Source organism: Sylvia atricapilla, chromosome 10 (assembly GCF_009819655.1).
Source record: "Sylvia atricapilla isolate bSylAtr1 chromosome 10, bSylAtr1.pri, whole genome shotgun sequence".
Taxonomy (NCBI): Eukaryota; Metazoa; Chordata; class Aves; order Passeriformes; family Sylviidae; genus Sylvia; species Sylvia atricapilla.
Genome location: NC_089149.1, coordinates 13,542,475 through 13,567,024, shown reverse-complemented (window position 1 = coordinate 13,567,024; position 24,550 = coordinate 13,542,475). Strand labels below are relative to the sequence as shown.

At 41.2% G+C, this 24,550-nt stretch overlaps 1 protein-coding gene across 2 annotated transcripts in view; it reads right to left on the bottom strand.

The window, feature by feature from the left end:
• Positions 1-24,550, bottom strand: part of PIK3CB (phosphatidylinositol-4,5-bisphosphate 3-kinase catalytic subunit beta) — an 87,202-nt gene that overhangs the window by 31,874 nt on the left and 30,778 nt on the right. For both annotated transcript variants that reach the window (XM_066326003.1, XM_066326002.1), the window contains 4 exons: positions 17,119-17,234; positions 4,953-5,138; positions 3,671-3,896; positions 821-1,044 (listed from right to left, as the gene is read on the bottom strand). In XM_066326003.1, the coding sequence (XP_066182100.1) occupies positions 821-1,044; positions 3,671-3,896; positions 4,953-5,105 (603 nt within the window). In that variant the 5' untranslated portion in view covers positions 5,106-5,138; positions 17,119-17,234. The remainder of the gene's footprint in view (positions 1-820; positions 1,045-3,670; positions 3,897-4,952; positions 5,139-17,118; positions 17,235-24,550) is intronic.

The following is a 24,550-nucleotide window of genomic DNA, read 5'->3' as shown; positions in this document are numbered from 1 at the left end:
GCACCTGGGTGAAAATGGACACCAAATCTAGCCTGGTATATTTACACACTTGTAAGACTTTTAAGGTTTCCAGTGCTGAACATTCATGCATTCATGCAAAAGAACAGAGTGCAAAAAATGGTAATGGGAATACTGGACTCAGGCAGAGTTATAGCAACTTCAACATCATAAAAACCCCTGCTAGAACATTTCAGGTTTTCCTGGTAGAAACTAAAGGGGGTTTTATTTTAAAAATAAACTATGGTTTTGTCAGCCTTAACAAAAAGCTAACTCTAAGTCTCAGTGTATAAGTTTTCTATGTGCATTTCTAGTAAAGGAAATACTAATTCTTTTTTTAAAAAAATTATTTCTCGATCTAATTAGCAGATCAATCCCAAAGATGTTCAGTGAGTCACACACAGACACAAGTGTGTTGAATATGGTGCCTTCCAATTCTCAGTAATCCCTGATGAGCTGAGCTTAAAACTGAATGCAACTGAAACAATACAGAAACAATACAGAAACAGTTGGCGAAAAAAAAGCTCACAACTTTGAGTCACATTTTACATTTAAACAAAAGTGAAGTAATACAGAAGATACAAGCTGTACATTTTGCCTTTAGAAGCTGAACTGCAGTTAAGACTTCAGAAGCTCAATTCTCAACCATGGGCTCACATTCTCACTTTCTTTGAAGAGTCAAGGATCCTGGCGAAAGACTTTGCATTTTAAAGCAAACACGGTAATGTAGATATTCTATTTCATTTATATCCTGAAGCAATCCATGCCAATTCAGACCTGGATCAAGAATAGTTCATGAAACATGATGCACAACCATTCCTACCTGGCAGTTATCAAAATGAACAGCCACTACGAGGTTTCCACTATAGAGCTTATCTTGGAAGCTCTCTGGGATAACAGGCTCCTGCTCTGGTGGGTAAGTGTGCTTTAACCAGTCCATCCAGGAGAGACCCACAAGTGACTGAATCTTTTCCTCACTGATTCTCCTCATTTTAGCTCGGAAGTCTTTCACTTCAGGATCTTGTAAGGCATCGAACTCATGGAGACCTGAAAGAATTCAAGGAAGCAAAAGGATACAGAGCTGTAGAAATACTGCCCGTGCCATTTAAACCATTAGTAGCTTTAAGTTAAGGTGACACAGGAGGTTTCCTTCAGACATCCCATCCAAAATGGGTGCTCAGAGTTGAGTTGGGCTCTACATTGTCCTGGACATCAGTGGACTTCCAAAGTTACTAGCACAAACCTCATGCAACCTGGCACGAGTGTTTATTTTAAACACCATGAACCAATGTATCTCTTAGGCACTATGAAATGGAAAATCCAACCTTAACCTGGGTTCAAGGTGGCTTGGAAAGTTTGAAATCTCTCTTCACAAGAGCAAATTTTTAAAAGTACAGTAAATGTCTCATAAAGACCAAAGAGCAGAAGTGCTTGCAACCTATGGGGTTTTTTGTAATCACTCAGAAAGATGACTTCGTCCTTTTTAATTTTGTTTAAAAGTCAAAAAAGAAAATCTTCTACTTAAGTCAAAATGACATGACTGAAATTTCTACCAATCCAAGACCAGCAAAATTCCTTTTACAAAACGTGTAAAGAATGAATACACAGGGCAAGCCCTGCCTGACCAACTTGGTGGCCTTCTGCAACTGAGTGACATCAGTGGACAAGGGGATGGCTGTGGATGCCACCTACGTGAATTTCTGTCAGGGCTTGGATGTGGGCCCCATAATATCCCTGTCTCTACATTGGGAAGAGATGTATTTGATGGTGGACTGTCCACTGGGTGTGAAATTGGTCGGATGGTCACATCCAGAGGGTCACACTCAACATCTCCGTGTCCCAGTGGCCATGAGTGACAAGTGGTGTCCCTGAGGGTGGACTGAGACCAATGTCATTAAACAGCTTCACTGATGACACAGACAGAGGGATTGAGGGCACCCTCAGCAGAGCTGCAGATGACACCCACATACAAAGGATGGGATGCCCAGTCAGAGGAGCCCGGACAAGCTCAGGAAATGGGCACATGGGAATCCCACTGAGGTTCAAGGAGGCCAACTGCACCTGGGGCACAGCCCCCAGTATCAGCACGGGCTGGGGGATGAGCAGATGGGGCGCAGCCCTGCCCAGAGGGATTTGCTGCTGGATGAGCTGGACATGACCTAGACACGAGCATTCAGAGCCCAGAATGCCAAACGTGTCCTGGGCTGCATCACAAGCACTGAGGGCAGGGGAGGGATTCTGTCCTCTCTTCTGCTCTGGTGAGGCCCCACCTGCAGTGCCCCAGCTCTGGGGCCTCCAACATAAGAGGGACAGGGACTTTCTGGAGAGACTCCAGAGGAGGCTACAAAGAGGCTGAGAGGGCTGGAGAATCTCTGGAATGGAGATGAGTTGAGAGAGCCTGGAGAAAAGCAAGCTCTTTTTGAGGAGTTTTCAAATGAAAAGAGGGTAGGTTTAGATTATATGCAAAGCAGAAATTTTTTACAAGGAGGGTGGTGAGGCACTGACACCAGTTACCACAGAGGTGGTGGCTGCCCCATCCTGGACACGGTCAAGGTCAGATTGGACAGGGCTCTGAGCAGCCTGGTCCAGTTGAATGTGTCCCTGCCCACAGCAGGGAGCTGGAATGAGATGACCCTTAAAAGGTCCCTTTGAACCCAAACCATCCCATGTTCCCATGATACAATGGAAAGCTGTGACTTTTTGGTACTTCAGGACTGTAGGGCCTGCAAGTGTCTTTATCTTTACTCATGAACTTTGAAGGACATTGTCCAAATCACACAAAGCACCCAGCGCCCTCTGAGAACAAAGCACTAAGTTTAGAAGCTCAGACAGGAACACATTTTTTTCCCTGCTAAGGTACTGAATAGGGGCTGCATAAGGCAGGGTCTCACACAGCTCTGATAAACCACATTTTCAGTCACAGAATGTGAATCTCTACAAATCTGTCAGGACCTGTCTGAATGGTTAAACTGATCAACTGTTCCTGTTGTCAGCTCTAACAAACAGGCAGACAGTGGACTGCTGAAATCTAAACAAAACCTGCAGTCTTTATAAGGGACCTAACAATGGCTCATTGTTTTAAAACAAGAGGTATGACCTCATATGACCCTGTCAATCTTGATTGTATAACCAAGCAGAGTAGATTTAAAAGCTGAAAATTCTGAAATAACATCAAGAATAAGTTACTATGAAATCTTTAAAAATAGCTTTTCATTGTTTGATGAAAATCAGTGTCACAATTGAGAGCAAAAATAAGGATCATTGTTAACCAAGTCAGACAGCACATATAATAAAAGCAAAACAATTTCTAGTTCCTTCTGAGTATCCAGTTTGTTGGTAGGTTATTTTTAACACTGCTCAAGTTAAAAATGCTGTTCCTCACTTAATAATAAAAATAATACATTTTTTTTCCTCATCTACAAAATAAAATTTGTTCCTGATTGATGTAGTAATACAATGCTGAAATGCAATACAGAAAGCAGCTTTAAAAAACTTTCATGTGTTTCATCTTGAGTTTTTAAATTCTTTCCAAGTATATCAGTATTTGTTTGACAAAGAGAAGCACTGATTTTTGAATATATTTTTAAAAAAAGTCCACTCCTACCTGCTCAATTAAGACCCTCATACACAACGAGGTTTCACCTCTTCAAAAAAAAAAAATAAATGGAATTACCTTTGCCTATAAGGACACCTATTTTGGAATCCAACTTCTCTCCTGGATCACAGTTCCTTGTCACTAGTTTCAGGACAGGAAGAAAGGGTCTAACATCACAAAGTCTCCGTGTTTCATCCTCTAATTCTTCATGTACAGCAGTCTGATTCACACATGAGAACATGTAAGAGTCAATCTCCATGAGGAGATGAAAGAGTGGGTAGGAATGTGCCTGCTTCCATAACAGCTGCAATGAAAACAAAGAAATAAATGAAAAAAAACCCAAAACCCCTCCCCCAAAAGTCAACAGAAAAGCAGAAAACAGAGACATATCTTAAGGCACTGAAGGCAATACTAATTTCCATTTATGTTCCCCCAAAATAGAAAAGAAACATGTTTGCTAACTTGGTTAATTTTATCACTATATATCATTCTGTGTTTACTTTGTTTCACTTTCAGTCTCTCTCTTGAGTGATTTCCAGGACAGACCTCTGGAGCTAGCATCGGCATTCCTTTGGAAAACAGCTAAATGTCAAGAGTACATGTTCATGGCATGTCAAGTTTCCATGTGCCACAAGCAGCAGGAAAACCAGACAGCTCAGTTCAAATCCCTTATTGCTGTCACTTACACATTTGTTTTTAAATTCTTTATCAATCACTTGAAATCACTTACTATATCAGGAATAGGTTAGTCTGTGTTGTAACAAATTCACTGCCTAATTCCTCAGTAACTTTTCCCAATGTCCTCACATGGCTGTTGTCTGATCAAAGGTCAGTAGATTATTTTTTAGTATCTATGGTCACTTCCTTACGTTCTCCCCTTCCTTTCCTTCCAATATTCCCTCACATTTTAAGTGATGCTCCAATTTGTACAAAACCTTTAAGAAGTGGCAGACAGTTTTTAAAGCAATTCTCTTGGGTGGCAGTCAACAGAAGCAGAAGCCCAATCTGTGACTCCTGCACTAAAAATCTAATCAGAGAAATGTCAGATCAGCAAACAATGGATTGGCAACGTGTTAGGAAAAGGTTCAGAGCAGCAATACAGTATTAACACAGAACTATTAGAATCATCTCTGCTGTAACTCTCAGCAAGAAGGCACTTCCCAAACCTTGCCCTGTGCCCAAACCCAGTGCTGACCTCCCCCACACACACTTCACTTCTTTATCAGTCAATCTGCTGGGCACGTGCCCTCAGTACCTCATTCCTACGCCTGCCAGAACTCGTGACTTGGTTTGCCAGAGGGCACATCCAAATCAGAACCAGCCCTCATTCCAACACCATTAACTGCCCACTTGGTGTTACCTGTTTAATCTGAGATATGGTGGCATCTCGAGGGACGTCCAGATTGATGTAGATTCCAGTGGGCAACAGGAAGTCCACAGATATTGAGCCATCAGCACCAATCTGTGAATCCACTGCCCAGATGTCAAGGCTGTCTGTCACGGCAGGAGGCATTATGGAATCTCAATAATATCATAACCACATGGCCTTAGGGGAAAAAAAAAAAACCAAAATTCAGTATACTTAACCTTCTATAATTAGACACACATTTTAAAGTCTTTGGAAGGTTTACATAAGCCTGCTTTGTACAGATCAGCTTACAACTCTGAAGTCTCAAATGTCAGTATTGCAAACACACAAGCTCAGTTTTACTCATTAATGTTGTTTAATATAATAAAAACATTTGCCTGGCAAAGCACTCTTGTTGAGATGTTTATATCATTAAAACTAAGTAATAAGAAAAAGAAGTCATTAGAGGTTAGGTGAAACAAAGTTAGAAATTCATTTCAAGTTCTGTCTAAAACTTCACCTGTGAAATGCAACCAAAATAAACTTCTTGGATGAAGAACGGCAATACTTCACATGAAAACTCATGATCAGTTCCATTATTTTACTTTTTGCAAATTTCCTGTTAGTTGTTCATTAATGCATTAATGAACAACTTCAAAGTCTGTATTAATAGCAGGAAAATTTTCTTCAACTTTACCAGAAAGTGCCATTTTCCTCTGAAGACACTTATCTCAATGACAGAGAACGATCACTGAACTCCACCCACTGCAGGGCAGGGAGGAAACCCTGCCCGTGATCTGCTCCAACTCACTCCTCTGCCTCCCTGACTGCCTGTCCTCTGCATTTCAGCACAGTTTTATTTACTCCTAATGCCATCACCAGTTTTTCTGACCTTCCAAGTCTTTTTTGATCACCACTTTCTAAAGCTGAGTTTTCCCTTCAGCCATGGCTCACTGCATCATTTACCTTCCTTCTCATCCACACAGTGCACTTCAGCAGCCAGAGGGATGGGGAGCACTGGAAAACACTATCATGAAGCACTTGAATGGACAAGTTATCCCAACATCTTTTGAATTCTTGCTGGACAGCCCGAGCTGTGGGAAATCACCCTTTGTAACAGAAAATGTCAAAATGTTCAGCTACACTTGCAGGTTTCCAATATTTCCATTAGCCCTTCCCTTCCCCACAATGGATAATACATGCTGCCAGCACACAAAAATCAAGTTGCCAGTTCAAAGCTGCCTCAGGTATTTGACAATGCACTCCATCCCACCTCTAACTGCCATGTAAATACACGGAGGAACAAGACCCAAATCATTCCAACACCTTTCCATCTGGCCTTAGCACAGCTGTGAGGACCAGCACAAGCTGCCAACACATCTTGTAACCCCACAAATGCATGGATCACTTCATATTTTGTTTGTACTAGATAGAAATATAGCAGTTTTCACTGCTATATTTTTAATGCCAAATAAAACACCTTTAAATTTCATAAAGCATAAGTACATAAGGAAAAATATTTTTTTCTCAATAGATGCAATCGTTAGGGAGCTCCTACTATGATCACTATCAAGCAATAGTTTTTACCACCATTATGTCCACATTTTCCTCCAAAAAAGTCCACTACACTGAGCAGACTGAATTAAAGCAAAAATAATTAAAGGTGGTGGTGTGGTAAAAATAGTGAATCAGATATGAAGGTGTTTTATATGAAATACCACAGTTTACAAATCCACCCATTCATCATTGGATGTGTGAAGTTTAGCACGGCGTGGGAGCTCTAAGCTGTCTGAAGGAAAGATATAAAATGTTACTCCATCATTACACCCAGACTACATTATTGAATAACACAACATCTACCCAAAAAACCAACCCAGAAAAAATGTGTAATTCCTCATGATCAACCAGCATATTTTCCACAAGCTACTATTTTAATGGGATACTATTTGTTTTCCTCCATCCAGTTACTTGTACTCATAAAATGCTGGCTGCAATTCTGTTCTAACTGAAATTAGCAGTCAGTGAAAAATAATAGTGCTACACATTTTTCATATTTGGATGCAGACATTTGCACTTATTTTCTGTGATCACGAGGGTAAAATAAAGGGTAAAATTGTATTTCCATTACAATGTGTTACCAGGACAGGCACAGTGGCAAGGAAATCTGTTTTATGTAGTTATCTTGTATATAGTTCATTCCAGCTTTAATTCAGCATAGCTTTTCTATTTTCATCCTCTTTCAGACGTTTTTTACAGTTGCAGTTGTTGAAACCACTTTAGTGCATCACAAGAGTTTAAAATGCTTAAAGAAACAAGACTCAAAAAATGCTTCATATCATGGGGTCCAAACCCCACAACACAAAGTCATAAAGTTCTTGTAAGACACTTGTTTATAATTACAAACTTCCAGCACAGACACCAGAATCTTTTAAAAATCCATTTGCATTTCCAATTAAAAAGGGAAGAGAAGCCATCTCGCCAATCTGAGCAGGCTGAGGAGCTATTCTTGCTTTTAGGCACTTACTTAATATTTCCTTCCTCAAGGAAGCAGGTCAGTGTGTTGTGCAGCCAGCACCCTGCTCCTGCCCCAGAGCTGACATCACAGGGGCCCAGAGAGAACCAGTTTTTATCCTGAGAAACACAAAACTGCCAACCCACAGCAGCTCTGGCGATGAGTCACGGCCCTGACTGGGACATGTGTGGTGGCACTGGGGACTGACTAACAAGATCACATCTAGGAACTGAAACAAAGGCAAAAAGCCATCTGGATTGGGAGCAACAGCACCAGAGACATTTTAAACAACTTCCAGCTAAAGGAAAAAACCAACAATCCCAATAATAATAAAAAGCTATTTCAGGCCATTAACCTCATAGCTACTCTTGCCCACTGTCACAGTAACAACAACCTCACTTACAAAAGAAGGAAGTCATTAAACCAGCACTTAACCTTGGCTCCTCAAGTGTCTAATCAATGACTTTGAATCTCACAGGAGCAAAGCCCAATACAAAATGCTTCTCTAAGGCACAGGTAGTACTGACAAACAGCATCCAAACCTTCCCATGTGAAGTGTAAATTTTCTCTAAGCTTTACCCGCAAATTTCAAATTCATATATTTGTGTGTGCCCACACACCTGCCCTCCTAATCAATCTGTATTTAATATACTAGCAGTTCTGCCAGAGCTGCTTATATTAATGGAATGAAATGGAACACAGATGAGTAGAACATCTGCAGAAGAAGGAAATTCATCACTCATCTTGGTGTTTATTCATATAATGTACACAAAGAAGAAGCCCTAAAAGAGGACTTCTCAACTGGGTGTTGCTGTTGTGGTTTTTAATGGACTTGCCATCTCCAGACAGACAATAGAATTTGCTCTGGTGCTAACAGCCTCATTCCAGAAGCCAGACCTTACAGCTTTCCCCTCACCTCCCAACAAAAGGACATCTCATCATTTAACCAACAAGACCACTAGCAAAGGAAAAAAGGAAAAAACAAACTAAGGGAAAAAAAGGGCTACCAGAAGCAGGCTGCTTCTCCATTGATTTCTAAAACAGTTTAAGGACAGACATAGTCAAAAGTCAGCTGTATGTATTTTTGAGTAAATTCCAGCTCACTCTTGTTTTCCCTGTAATAGAACTGAACACATAGAACTAAAATCACATGTCCTGGGTTATGCAGTGCAGGTACAAAACTAGTTTGGAGGGGAAAAAAAAGCAGGCAACACTTCCAGCCAGCACTGGCCACCAGCAGAACCACTAGAACATTGCACAGTACCAGTTAACAAAACCCAGGCATTCAGAACAACCCCAGGAGTTCCAGACTCATCCTTTAGACTAAAGGATCAGCAGGATTTCAGAAGCTGTGGCTGCACACTGGGGCTGTGTTCTCTTGCTAAACCATCCACCCATTTTCTTGAAGGCAGGTAAGACTATCTTGTGCCAAGCTCAAATCCATCGTGAGTCCTTCAGGACATTGTTGAGAGCCCAGGACCAGCCAGCAGCAAAGGTTTCCCACCACTGGTGAAATCAGCTGTACCTGTGCTGGGTAGTTCACTTGCACACGTACAATTAAACCCAGGAGGGGCAAATAGCTGCCATCAAACAGTGCCAGCCAAGGAGACACAAAGGATAAGCATGGGAGGGAGTGTGTAAGGTTTTCCTGAAATTAAGAGCTGCCCAAGCACTGCAAAAAATGAGACATGGAGTAACAAGGCAATGAACTTTCCTTTGAAAAGAATTTATCATATCAGCAAAAGACTCAGACATTAAATGGTACCAAATCCACTTGAATTGTCATCAACACTCAACAGTTATCTGCATCAGATAAGTTCTTCTAAAAATCAACTTTTTGAAGAATGCAGCAATTACGAAAACGCACTGTGTCATTAAATCCTTTACTTCTGAACTTACCACAAATCCCCTATCACTCATCCTCAGATCTGTTTTTCTGTTGTTAAAAGAACACAAACATAAAATCCAATGCAATGTTCAATGTTTTATCTTGAAATAGAATCCAGAAGAATACTAATAAAACACAAGAAAAAGTAACAGCAAAGAAGGTGGTAATTATAAATGCACATATAATGCAGTGTCAGAGAAAAATTTTAATGTCCTGTTATCTCTCACAGCATTTATTCTCCTGACACCAAGCACCTTTTCTTTGGAAAAGTCTTTAGATGAGCTATCTTAGATCTGAAATGATGTCACCTACTCCAAAAACGTGGTCAGTCCTCTCAGAATGAAATCAGTATGCCATCATCCCAAACACATGGCAAAATGTTGGAGTAGAGGATCATTTATATGTTAAAAAGTAATTTTGCTTAAGAAGTATTTTCTTTTACACCACCTCTTCTAAACACAGGTGCAATTTAGGGGCACACAAATATCTAGAGCTCTTCGAGTTAAATATAAATCTGGATTTACTCTTCCTTTTTCACTAAACCGATGAATATTTACAAAAAGGACAAATATCAGAAGCCAACTTGTTTTGGATATGCAAAAACTAAGGGCACTCTGCTTATCCAGATTTTTGCTTTATGTAATAAGTTGTTACAACTGTTGAGCACCACATCCAAGACAATCATCACTGTGATCAATACAGCTCTTTATCTACTGCTTGCTCTGTCATGTGGCAGTCAAGGGGCTAAAAACACCCAGAAGTCTTGCAGTGGGGAAAAGGGCCACCCCATCCAGACACACAAGAAGAGTGTTTAAACAGTATCTTACTGTCCGGAACAGACAAGATGACAATCTGACCACAATCATTTTCTAGGAAACACCAGCAACACATCACGTAGTCTAAGTAGGAGAAACACTAAGCACTTACACAATACTATCATTGTAATCATTTGTCTAACCACGTAAACATCTAGTACTATAAAAAGATGAGCAAGCTATAAATGAAATATTTGAGAAGAAGCAAGGGAAAAGAACCTAATAGAAAAATGGAAAAGGAGTCTGAATATGCAGGAAGATTTAGGTCCTATGAAATTCAGAAGGCCTTTAGAAAAAAAGTTTCTAAAAAACTGAAAAAGTCTGATTTCATCTGAAGACATTATAGACAAATCCATGCATTCTATCAGGGCCAGCTCACAGCTCTGCAGAACTACATCCTCTTCTGCTCCTCAGGCTGTACCAAATTCCTGGGAGCTGTTCCACAGCCCAGGGCAGTGTCCAAGAGCTGCCCAGGTCTGCCACAGGCTGTGACGGGGCACTTTGGGCACCAGCCCCACCCTCTGCCCTCATCAGTCCTGTTATAGCTCCTCATTAGTCCCTTCCCTCATCACTCCTGTTCCATGTCACTGTTCCCATTCCACTCCCCTCATCAGCCCTGCTTCATCTCATTGCTCCAGTCCCATCCCCTCATCAGCCCTGCTCCATCTCATTGCTCCAGTCCCATCCCCTCATCAGTTCCATCTCATCAGTCCAGTTCCATGCCTGCACCGCTCCCATTCCATTCCACCTCCTCACTGCTGTTCCATCTCCTCACTGCTCCCATCCTGTCCCCCCAGGCTGAGGGCAGCCCCCAGCCTGAGCAGTGTTCAGCTTTTCCCCTCCCATCCCGCAGCAGGCACATGATGGAGAACCCACCCTGGGAACAAACAGCTCCAGTCCTCCAGGGGCACACAGTGGAGAACCCCAGGAAAAAACAGCTCCAGTCCTCCATGGCCCAGCACTTTATCACTCTTTCTGTAAAAACTTTCTCCTGACATCCAACCTAAATTTCCCTTGGCACAGCTCTAGGCTGTGTCCTCTTCTTGTCAGTGCTGCCTGGAGAAAGAGCCCAGCCCCATCTGAGCACAGCCACCTTTCAGGGAGTTGTAGAGAGTGAATTGCAGCTGAGATTTGGGTCAAAGGTTTAATGTGACAGGAGCAAGCACCACCTGTTCCAACAGTGCATGAGCTATTAAGAACTGTGTTTTCTGTTCTCCTCTCCCTGGTCTGATAGCACCAATAATGACCCTTTTAAACCAGAACCCCAAGCAGTGGTAACTCAAATATGATCTGTGTGCTACTGCAAACCATGCCATGGGAATTCTCATTTAGCCCTAAAGAGTGAACCCAACCTTGAGTGGGTTCTGGCCTTCTACAGCTGCACAGGTGAATTTCCATCAAAACTTCTTCCAAATCTAAAAATAAAATACAATCAACTTGACAATAAATACAAATGCCTAAATCAGCAAAGCAAAGATCTTTACACTCCACGAATGTCATGGGTATCTATCTACAACAGCAAAGATTTTAAGAATTCAAGACATCTACAAAGTAGACTGGAAAGTTATTTTTAAAGATCATGTGATACTATAAATATTTCCCAGCAGTTTAGTTCAACTGCCACATGAGCTGGCCCTATGGAATGGAAAATTAGATGTCCATTTAGTCAGGGTTCCTCCAGAATTCAGAATAAAAATATCACCATTTAGTTTTCTAAAAATATCTATGTATAGAAAACACGAAAGGCCTTTTTCAAAGGCCTCCTTCCCTCAGGAACTGCTCACACTGGTACCAAGAGTGGTCTCTCAGCCACCAAGTCTAGATTCTCTCATTCTCTTCATGAAATACAGCTAATTTTCCCCAAAGATACTTTCATTAGGGTCTCTTATCCCAGATCTGATTATTTTGTCTGTTCATCTCCTGTAGCTTTGTTCCTCTGGTGCACCCACCACATTATGCACCAAGTTTTAAAAACTGAAGTCAGGATTTTAAACCCACAATGAATGCAGTTTCTATTCAGATTTTATGCCTCTAAACAGAAGTGGCCCAGTTTTCAAGAAATGCTGAGCACCTGAATTTGCACTTGACTTACACAGGACTCAGAGATATGAAAAAAATGCAGACATGGTAACTGGTTACAAATTAAAATTTAATTTCATTTTAAGTTACTTCATTTGAACAGATGGTTAGGTTAGATTACCTCTAGTCATCCCTTTTTATGAAAATTATTCTACAATTCAATGGAAGTATAGTTTTAAGAACTATCTGTGAATGAGATTATCTTCAGAATTTTTTCCTGGAAAACAAATATACATATAGAGAATACCACCACTAAAATGGTATTCCAGATTCAGAAGAACTTGGCTTGAAGAGTGAGGATAGAGGGAAAATCTTATTTCCTTTTACTTTATACCCAGGCAAGTACACAGCTGCTGCTCCCTCTGAAGAATATCCATGATGAACTGAACAAGTGAATAAAACTTAAATCCCAGGCTTCTGATAAGACTTCCAACAATTCACAGGCATGACAATTCATGTAATTCTGGAACACAAAACTATACCACACCATCTTCTCACAGCTAATTCACAGCCATCCTCTGCTCTACCTTGAAATCACTGCATAGATACACTAAAATACAAATAAAGAGTTTCAGGCCATCCTTTTGAATTGTGCAAGTAAAGTGAGTTGCAGGGAGAAGAAAAACTTTCACATTCCCATACTGCTGTGTGAAATTGCCTTTAGAAGCATCCAGTCACTGGATCAGACTAAAGCTGGAAACACCATGAGGAAACAGTCCCTTTCAGATGGCTGGAATGCAGTTCTGCATGGCTGAGAAAGAAGGAATATAAAGGAATGAAAGAAAACAGGAGATTAGAAAAGCACTGTCACATGAGTAACAGTTCATTTGACACCTTGACCAACAGAGTCAGGGAGAGAAAAAGGAGAAAAGCTCAAAGGAAAAAAGCCCAGGCCAGTTATTCAGTATTCTGTATCAACTGGGCTGTGAGAAAACATCTGGTAGAATCACATTTGGAAGCATTTCTAAACAGCTCTCTTAGATATTTTGGAAACTTTTCCATAGCAGCAGGCAGAATGGGCCCAATGCATTTGTACAGCCAGCTCCAGGACAGAAGGGCAACACTGAAGATTTGGGAAAAGATCTGGCAATTTCACAACCCAGATAACTCCTGTTACAGGACCCTGCACAGCACTGTTGATACTTCATCAACTAGAGGGAGTGTTGCCTTTTTCCCAACCTGGAAATGAAACTCGAGATAGATCTTTAATTGAAGGTATTCCAGGGCAGTTATGAAAAAAAAAAAAAAAGGCAGAAACCAAAGGGCATCAGAAGGCCAGCATGAAATGTTAGGATATATTGAGCCCCAGGAATAGACTAAACACTGCAATGATGGCACACTCACTCCGGTATTTTAAACACACAAACAAAACCAAGCTGCAGAGAACAGGTGAATGGAGGAGGCACAAGGGAAGCAGGAGGCCTGGCCACTCAGACTGAGTGGGGAAGGAGGAGAAGGAGCACAGTGAAGGTGTCCCTGGAAGCCAGGCGAGGCAGGAGTTCCCATCAGGCTGCCCCAGCACAGGGAAGCCACAGGAGTGGCACAGTGACAGCAGCCTCAGGGCTGCCTGGCCACTTAGCTCTTCAGATCATTGCAAAAACTGCAGGCAAAACTACAGCCTAAAGGCATGGCTTTCTAACAGCCCAAGCTGTTATTAGAACTGCTGTGCAATGGCTCTGTCATGAACCTGAAAAGACGCATTAATAATCTGTGTTTTTATTGATTTATTGTACTAAGTGAACTGTAGGGGCCCTGTCCTCCCATTGCTAAAAATCAGCCACAATTCTTGTTTAACAAGCTGATAACAAAAGTACGAAGTAATAAAACAGGATTAGTTCTGTTCTCAGGGATTTCCTTGCCTGTTCTACCACTCGAAATAATTTTTTATTCCACTGTAAACACAAAGGAAACATTCCACTTATAAGACATTTAAATATATAAATAGTTAATATTTCCTCTCCTCTGGAATTGTACAAATGGACCTAGACCATCAAATCTCATCAGCAGCTGACTATTAAGATGTTACATCTAGATTACATTCTACTATAAAAAAAGTTAAAAACAGAAACTGAGGTTTTCCTATAAGTAGATACCTCTTTGCACAGGGACTAAAAGATTCACCTTCTAATTATTTCTGGTGTTTTGATCAAAACCTCTAGGAAAGGGGATTATTCTCCAGCAGACAGACTGTATGGATCTACAGAGGGTGGTGAAGCAGTGAAATAATTAAAACCAGTTGAATCTCAGTGAGGAGTGAAACTTTCACTGACAAGGAGGGCACACAGACCAAAACACACAAGCAGGCTGTGCTCAGGTCTCATACAGACATGCCATGGATATGCCTTTAATAGAAAAAAATATAGATTTTACATGCTTCATCAGGCCAGGCATTCTTGCTGATGGGGTCTATTTCTTACATAGTCTGGTCTGGATTTTTGCAGTTATTTTTCTCCCCACACCAGCTCCAATGCCCCCATCACACAGATTCAGAGGACATTTATTACACGGACAGGACTGGTCAAGGACTGACCAAACATTGACAGAAATCCAACAGTTCTAATGCAAATATTTACCTGTATTTTACACACCTTTTCATGAAACTTATTTACAAAGACAAGTTGAAATACAATGCCATTTGGAAGAAAACACAATCCTAAAAAAACCTTTTGCCATGAAGCTGAGGGTAATAAAGCCAAAAGTAGCTCTGGGCATTCATCACAAGGACCAAAAATATATAAGATTATGTAGGAATTACAGACTATTTAGCCTGAAAGGGACCTCTGGGAGGCAGCTGGTCCCAAGGTCAGCTCCAACACTGAAGTTAAAGAATGTTGCTTAGGAGTCTGCACACATAATTCTGCAAGTCTCCATGGATGGAGACTCCACAGCATCCCAGAAATGCAGCAACTCTTGGAGCCTTCAGCATCCCTTCAGCAGAGCCTGACTGCTCCTGGGGTTATGTTTCCCCTGCTGAGAGATTCTGCATCTGCTTCCAAGACTTCACAAGAACTCCACCTGGCTTCTTCACTGTGAATAGAGATGCTTCTCAGAGTTTATTTTAATGCTCTTAGTACTTGAATTTAAAAATTCCAATTGTGAAATACCTTGTAATGGTCCAAAAACACACAAGTGCACACAAATGTCCAATTAAAAACAAAAAACCAAACAGGTTGCAAAACATTTTCCAAAAAGGGAAAAAATGGAATAAATTTTAAATTGTTACAATGGAATGAATTTTAAATTGTTACAATGGAATGAATTTTAAATTGTTACAATGGAATTCTCTGAGTCTCTTAATAAAAGAATCAGGGGAAGGGAAGAAACACAAGTTTGCTGACTATGGAACACCTGAGCAAGTTTTTTGTGTGGCATAAACCTAAATACAACGATTTAAAACGACTAAAGCTGTCTCCAGTGGACATTCTTTATTTTATTTGTTTGGGGAGCTCAGTGGCAACTTTATTTTTTATCTGTTTATGAAACTTGAATACTAGAGTCAAGAATGAAGTCTTCAAACCAAGTGTGCAGCAAGCAAATAGTTTGGTTGGTTGGTTTGTACTGGGCCATTGAGAACAGATGCCTGTATTTTTATTGTGTAATTTAATAAGGCAGTAACAGACAAATAACTCCACATAACACAGCTCCTGAAAGCTTCAGGGGTCAGAATTCAGAATCAGGTGCCACAAGAATGTTGTACATGAGTATTTACCAATCACTTGACATTTGGCCAAGACCAGGAAGTGATGCAAATTTAAATGTGCTGACTAAAAATTGTAGCATTTCTTTCAAGTACTTAGAGAAAGGGAACTAACACACATTAACTTCTTTAAATCTACACTGAACTGAAAATTTTATAATTTTTAAGGCAGGAAATCAATCAACCCAAACATGTTATTCTGCCAGTTAGAAGCACTTTGTTTAAAACATTAAGAATGAAAAGCTTTTCTTACCTAATTATGTTCCACAGGCATTTTTCTACCCAAATCATTACACCCTCTACATCCGTGTTTAAAGAAGAAGCTAAGAGGAGTCATTTCCTCTTGGCAATAAAGCAACATGCCAAAATATACTTCTTCTAAACTAAAATGACTTCTCACCCCTTTCAGTTCTAATGGTCAGATCTTTTTCATTCCCAACCAGACATTCAGTGACTCCTGCAGAATTACCTTCACACAATCACATAGCATGACTAAAATGCATCACACACAGGCAGTTTTTTCTACACTATATCAGGATATAAATATCTATTTATCTGGTAGCAAAAAGTGCAATCCACGGTCCCTGCCTCAGGTGGAGAGGCCTCTTTTATCAGAAATGAGACACACGTGTCAGCACAGAATGCAAAAAGCTGGAAGTGAACTACAAACAGTGAAAGAAAGATGTATCTGACATTCATAAACTGAAAATCTAAGCAAGTTTGATGAATGACAGAACTCTAATAGTGACAACAAAAACATTTAAGTCACTCAGAAGAGCCATGGCTGGAGAGTTACAGACAAAAAAAAAAAGCATATTTTCAAATTCCATGGAAAATACAAGCAGTGCTTTAACTTTTTCCAGCAAATAGAGGCTTATATGTAATCACATCTACACCAGACAATTCCCTGCTCAAAACCATAGCCAGCATACACAGCAGCCAAGAGGAAGACCCAAAACCCATCTCAATTTCACAAGCCACAACTTCTTCCAAGAGGGAAGATGGCTCAGTGAAAATCCATGAATCCATTACCAGCTAATCAACTGAAATGAGTACAGTCACCCATTGATATTTTTAATATAACTATAGCAAAGTTAAATACAATAAAAGCCTAGCAACCATGCTGACTTTACAAGCAAAAGATAACAGAAAACAACCCCAAAAAGCCCCAGCCCTGTGATACTTACTCCAATGAACCTTTCCTGTTTCAGTTTGACTGTGTAGCGAAGATACTTTTATTAAACATTTTCTTCCTATTACTCTTGTTTTTTCAAAAGATTCCACGAGATGACCTCAATGTGATCTAAAAAAAAGCAAAACACAACATAATGCAATTGACCAAATGAGAAAATCAGGAATTTGTACTTGGTTTAAAAGCTGCACCAACTTTCTGTGCAGAAATACCTAAATAATCACACTACTTTTGACTGCCTTCAAATACTATAGTACTACATTCTCATTACACAATGTGATTAATCTAACAATTTAATTAATGTCAAATCCACAAACACTCTGCTACCAGAAAAGAAAGAAAGGAAGTAATAATTTGAATATGCCATTTTTTTCTAATAAGTCTAATGTTCATTAATTACTCAAAAGCATTCTTAGCTGCTACAAATATATTCAAGGTTTTGTACACAATTTGAATCAAACCAGCAAGATGCCCACCACAGTTAAAGCCAATAAAAAGGGAAGCAGAGTCATCTTCATTATCTTAAGTACATTTTCTCTTTATCCTCTGGGCTGCCGATTTTGGTGGAGTTTTTTTGCTGCTTTGGGGGGAATTGGGTGGTTTTGGGTTTTTTTAACAGTGTAATATCATCTGTAGTTCTATGTAGAAGGCGAGTTGACGACACAAGTGATCCCATATTCCTATTCACAGTTCAGGGTGTGAAAGCCTCAGAAGGTCTCTGACCAGCCAATACTCTGCAGATGTACAGGGCAAAACATCTCCCTGGAGCCAAGACCTCCTCCTCTCAGCTCGACCCTGCAAATGGAGTTCTCCATAAAGAGAAGCAGAGCAGAAGCTCTCCAATCCCCACTGAGCACAGAGCACTTCGATCAGTTTGCACTGATGCTATCTCTAGGTTTGTAGGCCAAGCCACAAAGCACAAGACATGTAAACACACTGCACTTCCCATCAACAATTAGTTTTCTAAAGCACACCACGCAGAGCCCCCTGTGCTCGTGAGAACTGAGCACAGGACAGTGACCAGGAGGAAGGCAGGGCTGGCACTGCCCTGTGCCACTCAGAGCAGAATTTCTCTGCCAATGGACATGGAAAGAGCCCTCTGAAACCTCTCCAGTGCCTTCGAGGGATAAATACTTACCTCACGTACTTAAGCCTAAAAAAAGTTAAGTTACTGCTCCATCCACAACCTTTTGGTGCATAAGGGTGTTGTCCCAAAATGGGTTTTCACCTGGTGTGCAAGAAGCCAATCCACATACATTGACTTGTTTGATTAATATACAGAGGCATGAGCTAGTCCTGAAACTCCTCAAAATGGATGTCTAGGAGCCTGCAGCAGGAAGCACACAAAAGAAAAAAAAAAAAAAAAAAGAAACCAACCCAAAAAAAAGCCTAGAGAAAAATGAAGACAGTACTCAGTACTACATGATTTGGAAATTGCAAGGAGAAAGCAACAATGTGAATGTCACAGAACCAAGGCTGAACTACCAGCCTGGAATTCATGTTTTAAAGTCACGTCAATATTCCTGCTCTTGTGGAATCAGAAAAATCTGAACCAAAAGCTACTGGCCAGCAGGGAGGACCTTGGGGGGGGGTGTGAAATGCATCCTACTACAGCTAATAGGCATGACAACAGAACTTCCATCCAAGGAAGAAATCCTGCATGACCTGTGGCCCCCCAAACAAGGGGCACAGTGTGTGACTGAACCATAGCCCGTGGCAGGAGCAGGATGCTCTTTGACTAGAAGTTGGATATCCCAAACTTCTAGAGGTCAATGGCTAACTGGACACATGATGACAAATCAGATGGTGGGTGCCCAGAAATTACCCAGGCTCTATAAATTGTACAGCTTAAACAAACCAGTGCATTGTGGCTAGCTCCTGTCACAGCTCCTGTGCTCACGCCAGCTCCCTGTCCCGTTTCCCCTCTTGGTATCTCTGCAGCTCAGACATCACAGTGACAACAGGCTGGTCCTCCACAACCAGCCGTGGGGGTCAACTGAAGCACACAAACCAAGCACCCATTGCTGTACTCAAGCATGAGAAACAAAGCCTTCATTAGAGGATGAGGAAGTGCAGCCTTGTCTTCCTGACCAGCCAACCTTCCCCGCTTTTCAGAGCAGGGTTAACAGAGGTGGTATCAGCGGGCTGCAGATCACACCACGGGCAGCCAGGACACTTTCCACCTCCACACCACGAGGGGAGAATTTCCCAAAGGCTGGTTACACCCAGCAGACAGGCTACAAACTCTGCTTTTTGGCCTTTTCCCAACCACAAGCCACCACTGAGAACTCCAGCTACGTAAGAAACATGCCAGCAGCATCTTAGGGAACTGCATAAAGATCAGAAAGACTCCAAGGAGCACAAACTGGACTCTCTAATGATGATGAGAGGAACCTGGGAAAAACAGAACTGGCAGCTGGACATTAGAAACAGTGTCTCTCTTCTGGGGCTGTTGTGTGTGAACTCAGCCAAAAACAGGCCACCAAACCACCTTCGACCCACACCCCTACGAATTCTTCTGACAGTACACACCAGGGACCCAACAGAAATCCTTTTCCATTCCAGCTTGCAACTTCTGCATGAGAAATTGCATTTGGCAAAATAATAATTTTCCTGAATCCTTTAATTACAGCCGCATTACATAGATACTAATTTTATGTAAATTGTAACTCATTTTTTCTAAAACACTAACAATCTTACGAGGCAATTCAGCAATCGTAAAAGTGATGGCAATCAAAATGCCTGTGACAATACAGCAAAAGTTTTTACAGTTCTCCACCTACACTCCTCTATGTCCAAAGAAACACTTACGAATATGTATGACCAAAAAAAATCATATCACAAGGAAAGAATGGGGAAAGAGCCACAAGAAACCTTTGCCTAAAACTCCTGTGTAGCATAATGTTCGAGCTAAGCAACTACAAGCCAAGGAAATAGGCCACTATTTAGAACAGAATAGAATGAAATAGAAAATAGAAATAAAAGAATAGAAAAAAAAGAAGAAAAATCGTCCATTGGAAGATGCCACACAGAAGTTACTGGGCTAATTGTGGTCCTATTGTCTTCTGCTCTATAACAATTTCTAGAGCAGAGCAGGCTGCTGCTCTGTCAATTCTTCCAGAGTACCCAAAAAAACCCATTTATTGGAGAGGATGCTCCAGGTTTACCTCAGGATAAGGAACTCTGAGTGGTTTGAATGACAAAATATAGCAGTTTCTTGGGTATCTTCTCTGTAATTAAACCCCTTACTCTGGAAGAAAGTACTGAGGCAGACATCAGCAGAGCACTAGCAGATATTTAGGACAGCAATACACAGAGAAGAACAAAGCTGGGGCATTTTAGAGCTTTCGGTTCACAGCCTTGGTCACCTCAAAGCTGTGTTGAGCATTTAATGCTCTCAGTAGTGCTGAAGATTGGACAAGTGAATATCAAACTGAATTAGCTGCTGTAGCAATGAAGAAACTCACCATTTTACCAAGTCAAAGACAAAAAAAAAAAAAAAGTATAAAGCACCAGTAAATACACCAAATATCTGCAACTTAAAAGAATACTGAAACATCTAAAGCAACTCAGTCTTCCTCAGTCTTAAGTTGCAACAATAACAGGCACAAAATCCTTCAAGAACATTCACTGCAATTGAATTGTAATTAAGCAATCTGTAATTAAGCAATCAAAACTCAAATCCAGGAACTAAAAGAGTGAGCAAAAGAGAAGCTCTCAGCAATGCACATCTGCCTAAATGACAGCAACTTCCAGCTTCTACCCTCTGCACACCTGAGTGCACAGGCTGAAAACGCAGGTTAAAGCCTAGATCTGAAAGAAGTATTTCTGATACATTTCCCAGTGTTGGTGTGCCAGCAGATGCAGACAGACAAGCACTCTCCTCACAATGCAGTGCCCAGAGTCTCTCCAGCAGCACACACCAGTTTTGTCCACCTTTTAAAGGTGGCACTTAATTCTGCAGTAACATGAGGAGACAAAATACTTGACTCACCGTGGACAGCCCAGTTACACACAGGACAGCCGCCTTCTTTCTGTTCTACTTTCCCAGGTGCTAGTGCTTGGTCAGAAACCACTAGTATCCCTTAAAAAGCCTCAGGCTTCTCTGAAATGCAAAACCTACCTATCTCATACAAAATCTTTTAACCAAAACTAAACAGGCATAGAGCTGCAAGTTCCCATTGCACAAGATCAGCCACAAAAAAAAGAGAAAAAAACAACAACAAAAAAACCAAGAAAACCCAACAAAAAAAAAAAAAAAAAAAAAAAAAAAAAAAAAAAAAAAAAGGCAGAGATAGAAATTGCAGAACACCAAATAAGTCCAAAACAGACATCTAGGTCAGAACTGTAAGTCAGTTTATATTCTTTCTTATCCCTGAAGGTGGGCAAAACAGAGACCACTTACCATTTTCCAGTATTATCCTTTAAGTTAAACAGATAACAGTAAAAACACGATTTGAAGCTAGACTCAGTTGTGTGTTAACCAAGAAGAGCTCAATAACATAATTACCTTTATCCAGTGGGTGACTGAGGGCAGGAGCCTGTGTCCCACCGCAGTGAATCCCAGTGGGAGGAAGCCTTGTTCACTCTTCCCAGAGCACTGCCTCAGCTCTGTGAGATCCCCTCCAGCCCCAAGAGCCTCGCTTAAAACACGTTTATACTCACACAAGCACAGACTAATACACTCTACAGTGAATCATTCCTTTTCTTGGTTACACATGCTGTTGAGTTCCCGTTCAGTTTAGAACTGTACAAGACAATATCAAAAAGATCAAACAAGTTTTCACCAAGTCTTCATTTTAAATATAGTGATTCTTGAACAGAGTGTCAGTCAGTGGCATTAGAATTTATCTGAGAGGAGGGGAGGTGTGTCCCTGCTTCCCAGTGATGTATCCTCCCTGATGAGGGTAACCCAGTATAACCCAGTAACCCTCCTACTAACTGTATCTTAGAACCCCATCTGCTTGGGCTCGGCAGGCAAATAAACTTCCCTTACAATAAAATCAAACCTCAGAGCAAAAGATTGTTGGCACTTCCCGGCACTGGAAAATGAAGGCCTTTCATTAAAGCACCAAGGAACAGATAGTTCCAGGTGGGAAGAAATCACCTGCACTATTCAGGATCCACAAACAGAAACTTAAACAAAAATAATTCATTTTTATTCCCCCAGAACATCTCAATTGGTTTCCCCCTGCTCTGTCACCTTCAGAAGAAAGGCCTGTGGGCAAAGCAGAAGGGGAACACATCACAGGTAAGGAAGCTTAACAAAAAGAGGCTGCCAGACAGCAACTTCTCCTCTCGGCTCTGCCAGGCAGCCAGTGATGCCCTGCCCTGAGGGCAGTGTGCTCGGATGGACACTGCCAAAGGCTGTGCTGAGGGACAGCCTGCAGTGCCCTCAGCACCAGGGCTGCCTGCCAGGGCTGGTCACTGCTAATGACCAGTGCAGAGTAAGAAAACACCCAGGAGAGGCTCGGGCTGGAGGATGTGCTCTGTCTGGTACTCTACGGTTCAAAAAGCACAAAGTTCAAGGCTGAGTGTGAGGGTTTTATCAAAACAGCAGTGCTTTTATGACTGCAGATGACTCACAAACAAGAGCTTAGATTTGCTTTATACTGCTCCACAAACACAGAGTCAAGTGAGCAGCATTTTCCAGCTCATTTCCAGTTCGGATCCAGCCCAGGGCACAGGGGATCACCCAGCTGGAGTTCAGATCCAGCACAGGGGATCACCCAAGTGGCCCAGCAGCTCCAGGGCTGGGGCCAAAGACCTGAAGGGCTCAGACTGAACAGACCCCTCCATCTGAAGATGGAACTCCTCCCAGGGCCCACAGATGCCTTTCATCTCCACACCAGTCTCGCAGCTTTCCTCACTCTGGTTCACTTTGGCCTTTGGCTGACAGCAGGGAAGAACTGGAAGCCGTGGTCACAGAGCAGTGCTCCTCTTCCCAGAAATGCTCACCTACATGTACAAGAAATGCTCACCTACACATGAGGTGTGAGCCCAAAGGCTGGAGCTGGGCCAGCCTCCCCACTGAGCACTTCAGGCAGGTGCAAACAAACCCAACCCATCCCTTGTGACTCCTACAGAGATGTCTGCAGGAGAACGAAGCCCCAACCAGCCTGTCTGCCATCACTGCAGCCCAAATTCAGCTTTCCACATCCTAAAACAGGCTGCAGGCAATAACAGAATATGCGATCCTGCATAGACTTTCATTATGTCTAAAGCAGTATTTGAGGACAGAAGTCTCAGGGACAAGGGCAGGGGCATTAATTGCCAGCAGCACAGCAATCCCTGTACCTGTCTCTTTGGTCTTCTATCACAACACAATTACATCCCACACTTCTGTCTTTTCAACAGCTCCTAAATCTAGAGTTAATACTGTGCAGAACATGTCTTGCTCTCGAACAAAATTACCCCCACACCATCACTTTTAATGAAGAAATCTTGTATTTATTTAATGAGACATTTTCAGCCATCATAAAGTTTACTATGTCCTTTTTCATGATTTCTCTCTGATTGCCTTAAACTCTGACAGGCCCAAGGTGCACAAAGACTGATGAAGCATTTCCTCCAATTCAGGAACACCTGAGCTGCTGATGCATTCTCTACTCACTAGTGTGTCACAGATACAAAAACACTGAAAAACCTCAACTGGTTCCACCCAAAAATTACTGCATGAATAAATATTTACCTGCACTTTAAACAGAGAAATTGAGTCTTCATCCTGTTTCTGTGAAGATCCCATCACAATTACTGAGTTACTTGAAATGGTACTAGTAGCACTACTTGTGATTTGTTTGTTGTGACCTGTGTAGTCTATTTTCTTCACTACTTTTCATGTCTCCATGTCTCACTTCCCAATTACATTCTGTGAAAAGCCTAATACGGTGAAACTATGCAAATTTACTTCTACTTAGTTCTCAAATTCTGCTTTTTGTTGTGCTCATATTTGAATTTATATAAATGAGAACACAGAGTTAAAAAGCAAGACTGAACAATTTTTCAGCAATTAATTATTATGAGCCATTTTGTGAAGTACTGCCCACCCTGCTCGAGGTATCACTTGAAAGGCTTTGTTCTTTATGATTAAAATAAACTGCCAAGAGTGGACTGCAAGACACTGAACCAACACAGAAATACCTAAGTGTATTTTACAGATATAATTCTGCAATTCAACTTGCTGTTTGATTCCAAATATTACCAAATAACAGCATTCCATCACTAACAACATGTATACAGTAAATACAATCTGAAGCTAGAAGTAATGACTAAGAATAGGTCCTGTGCGGAAGAAGGAAAAATACATGCATCTAATAAATGCAATTTACCTCCAGCTATATCCAACACTCAAAAGCAAATCTATTAAGCTCTTTTAGACAATAAAAGTGTGTATTTTTAATCTGCTCTTGCTCCCCCCACTCCCTCCT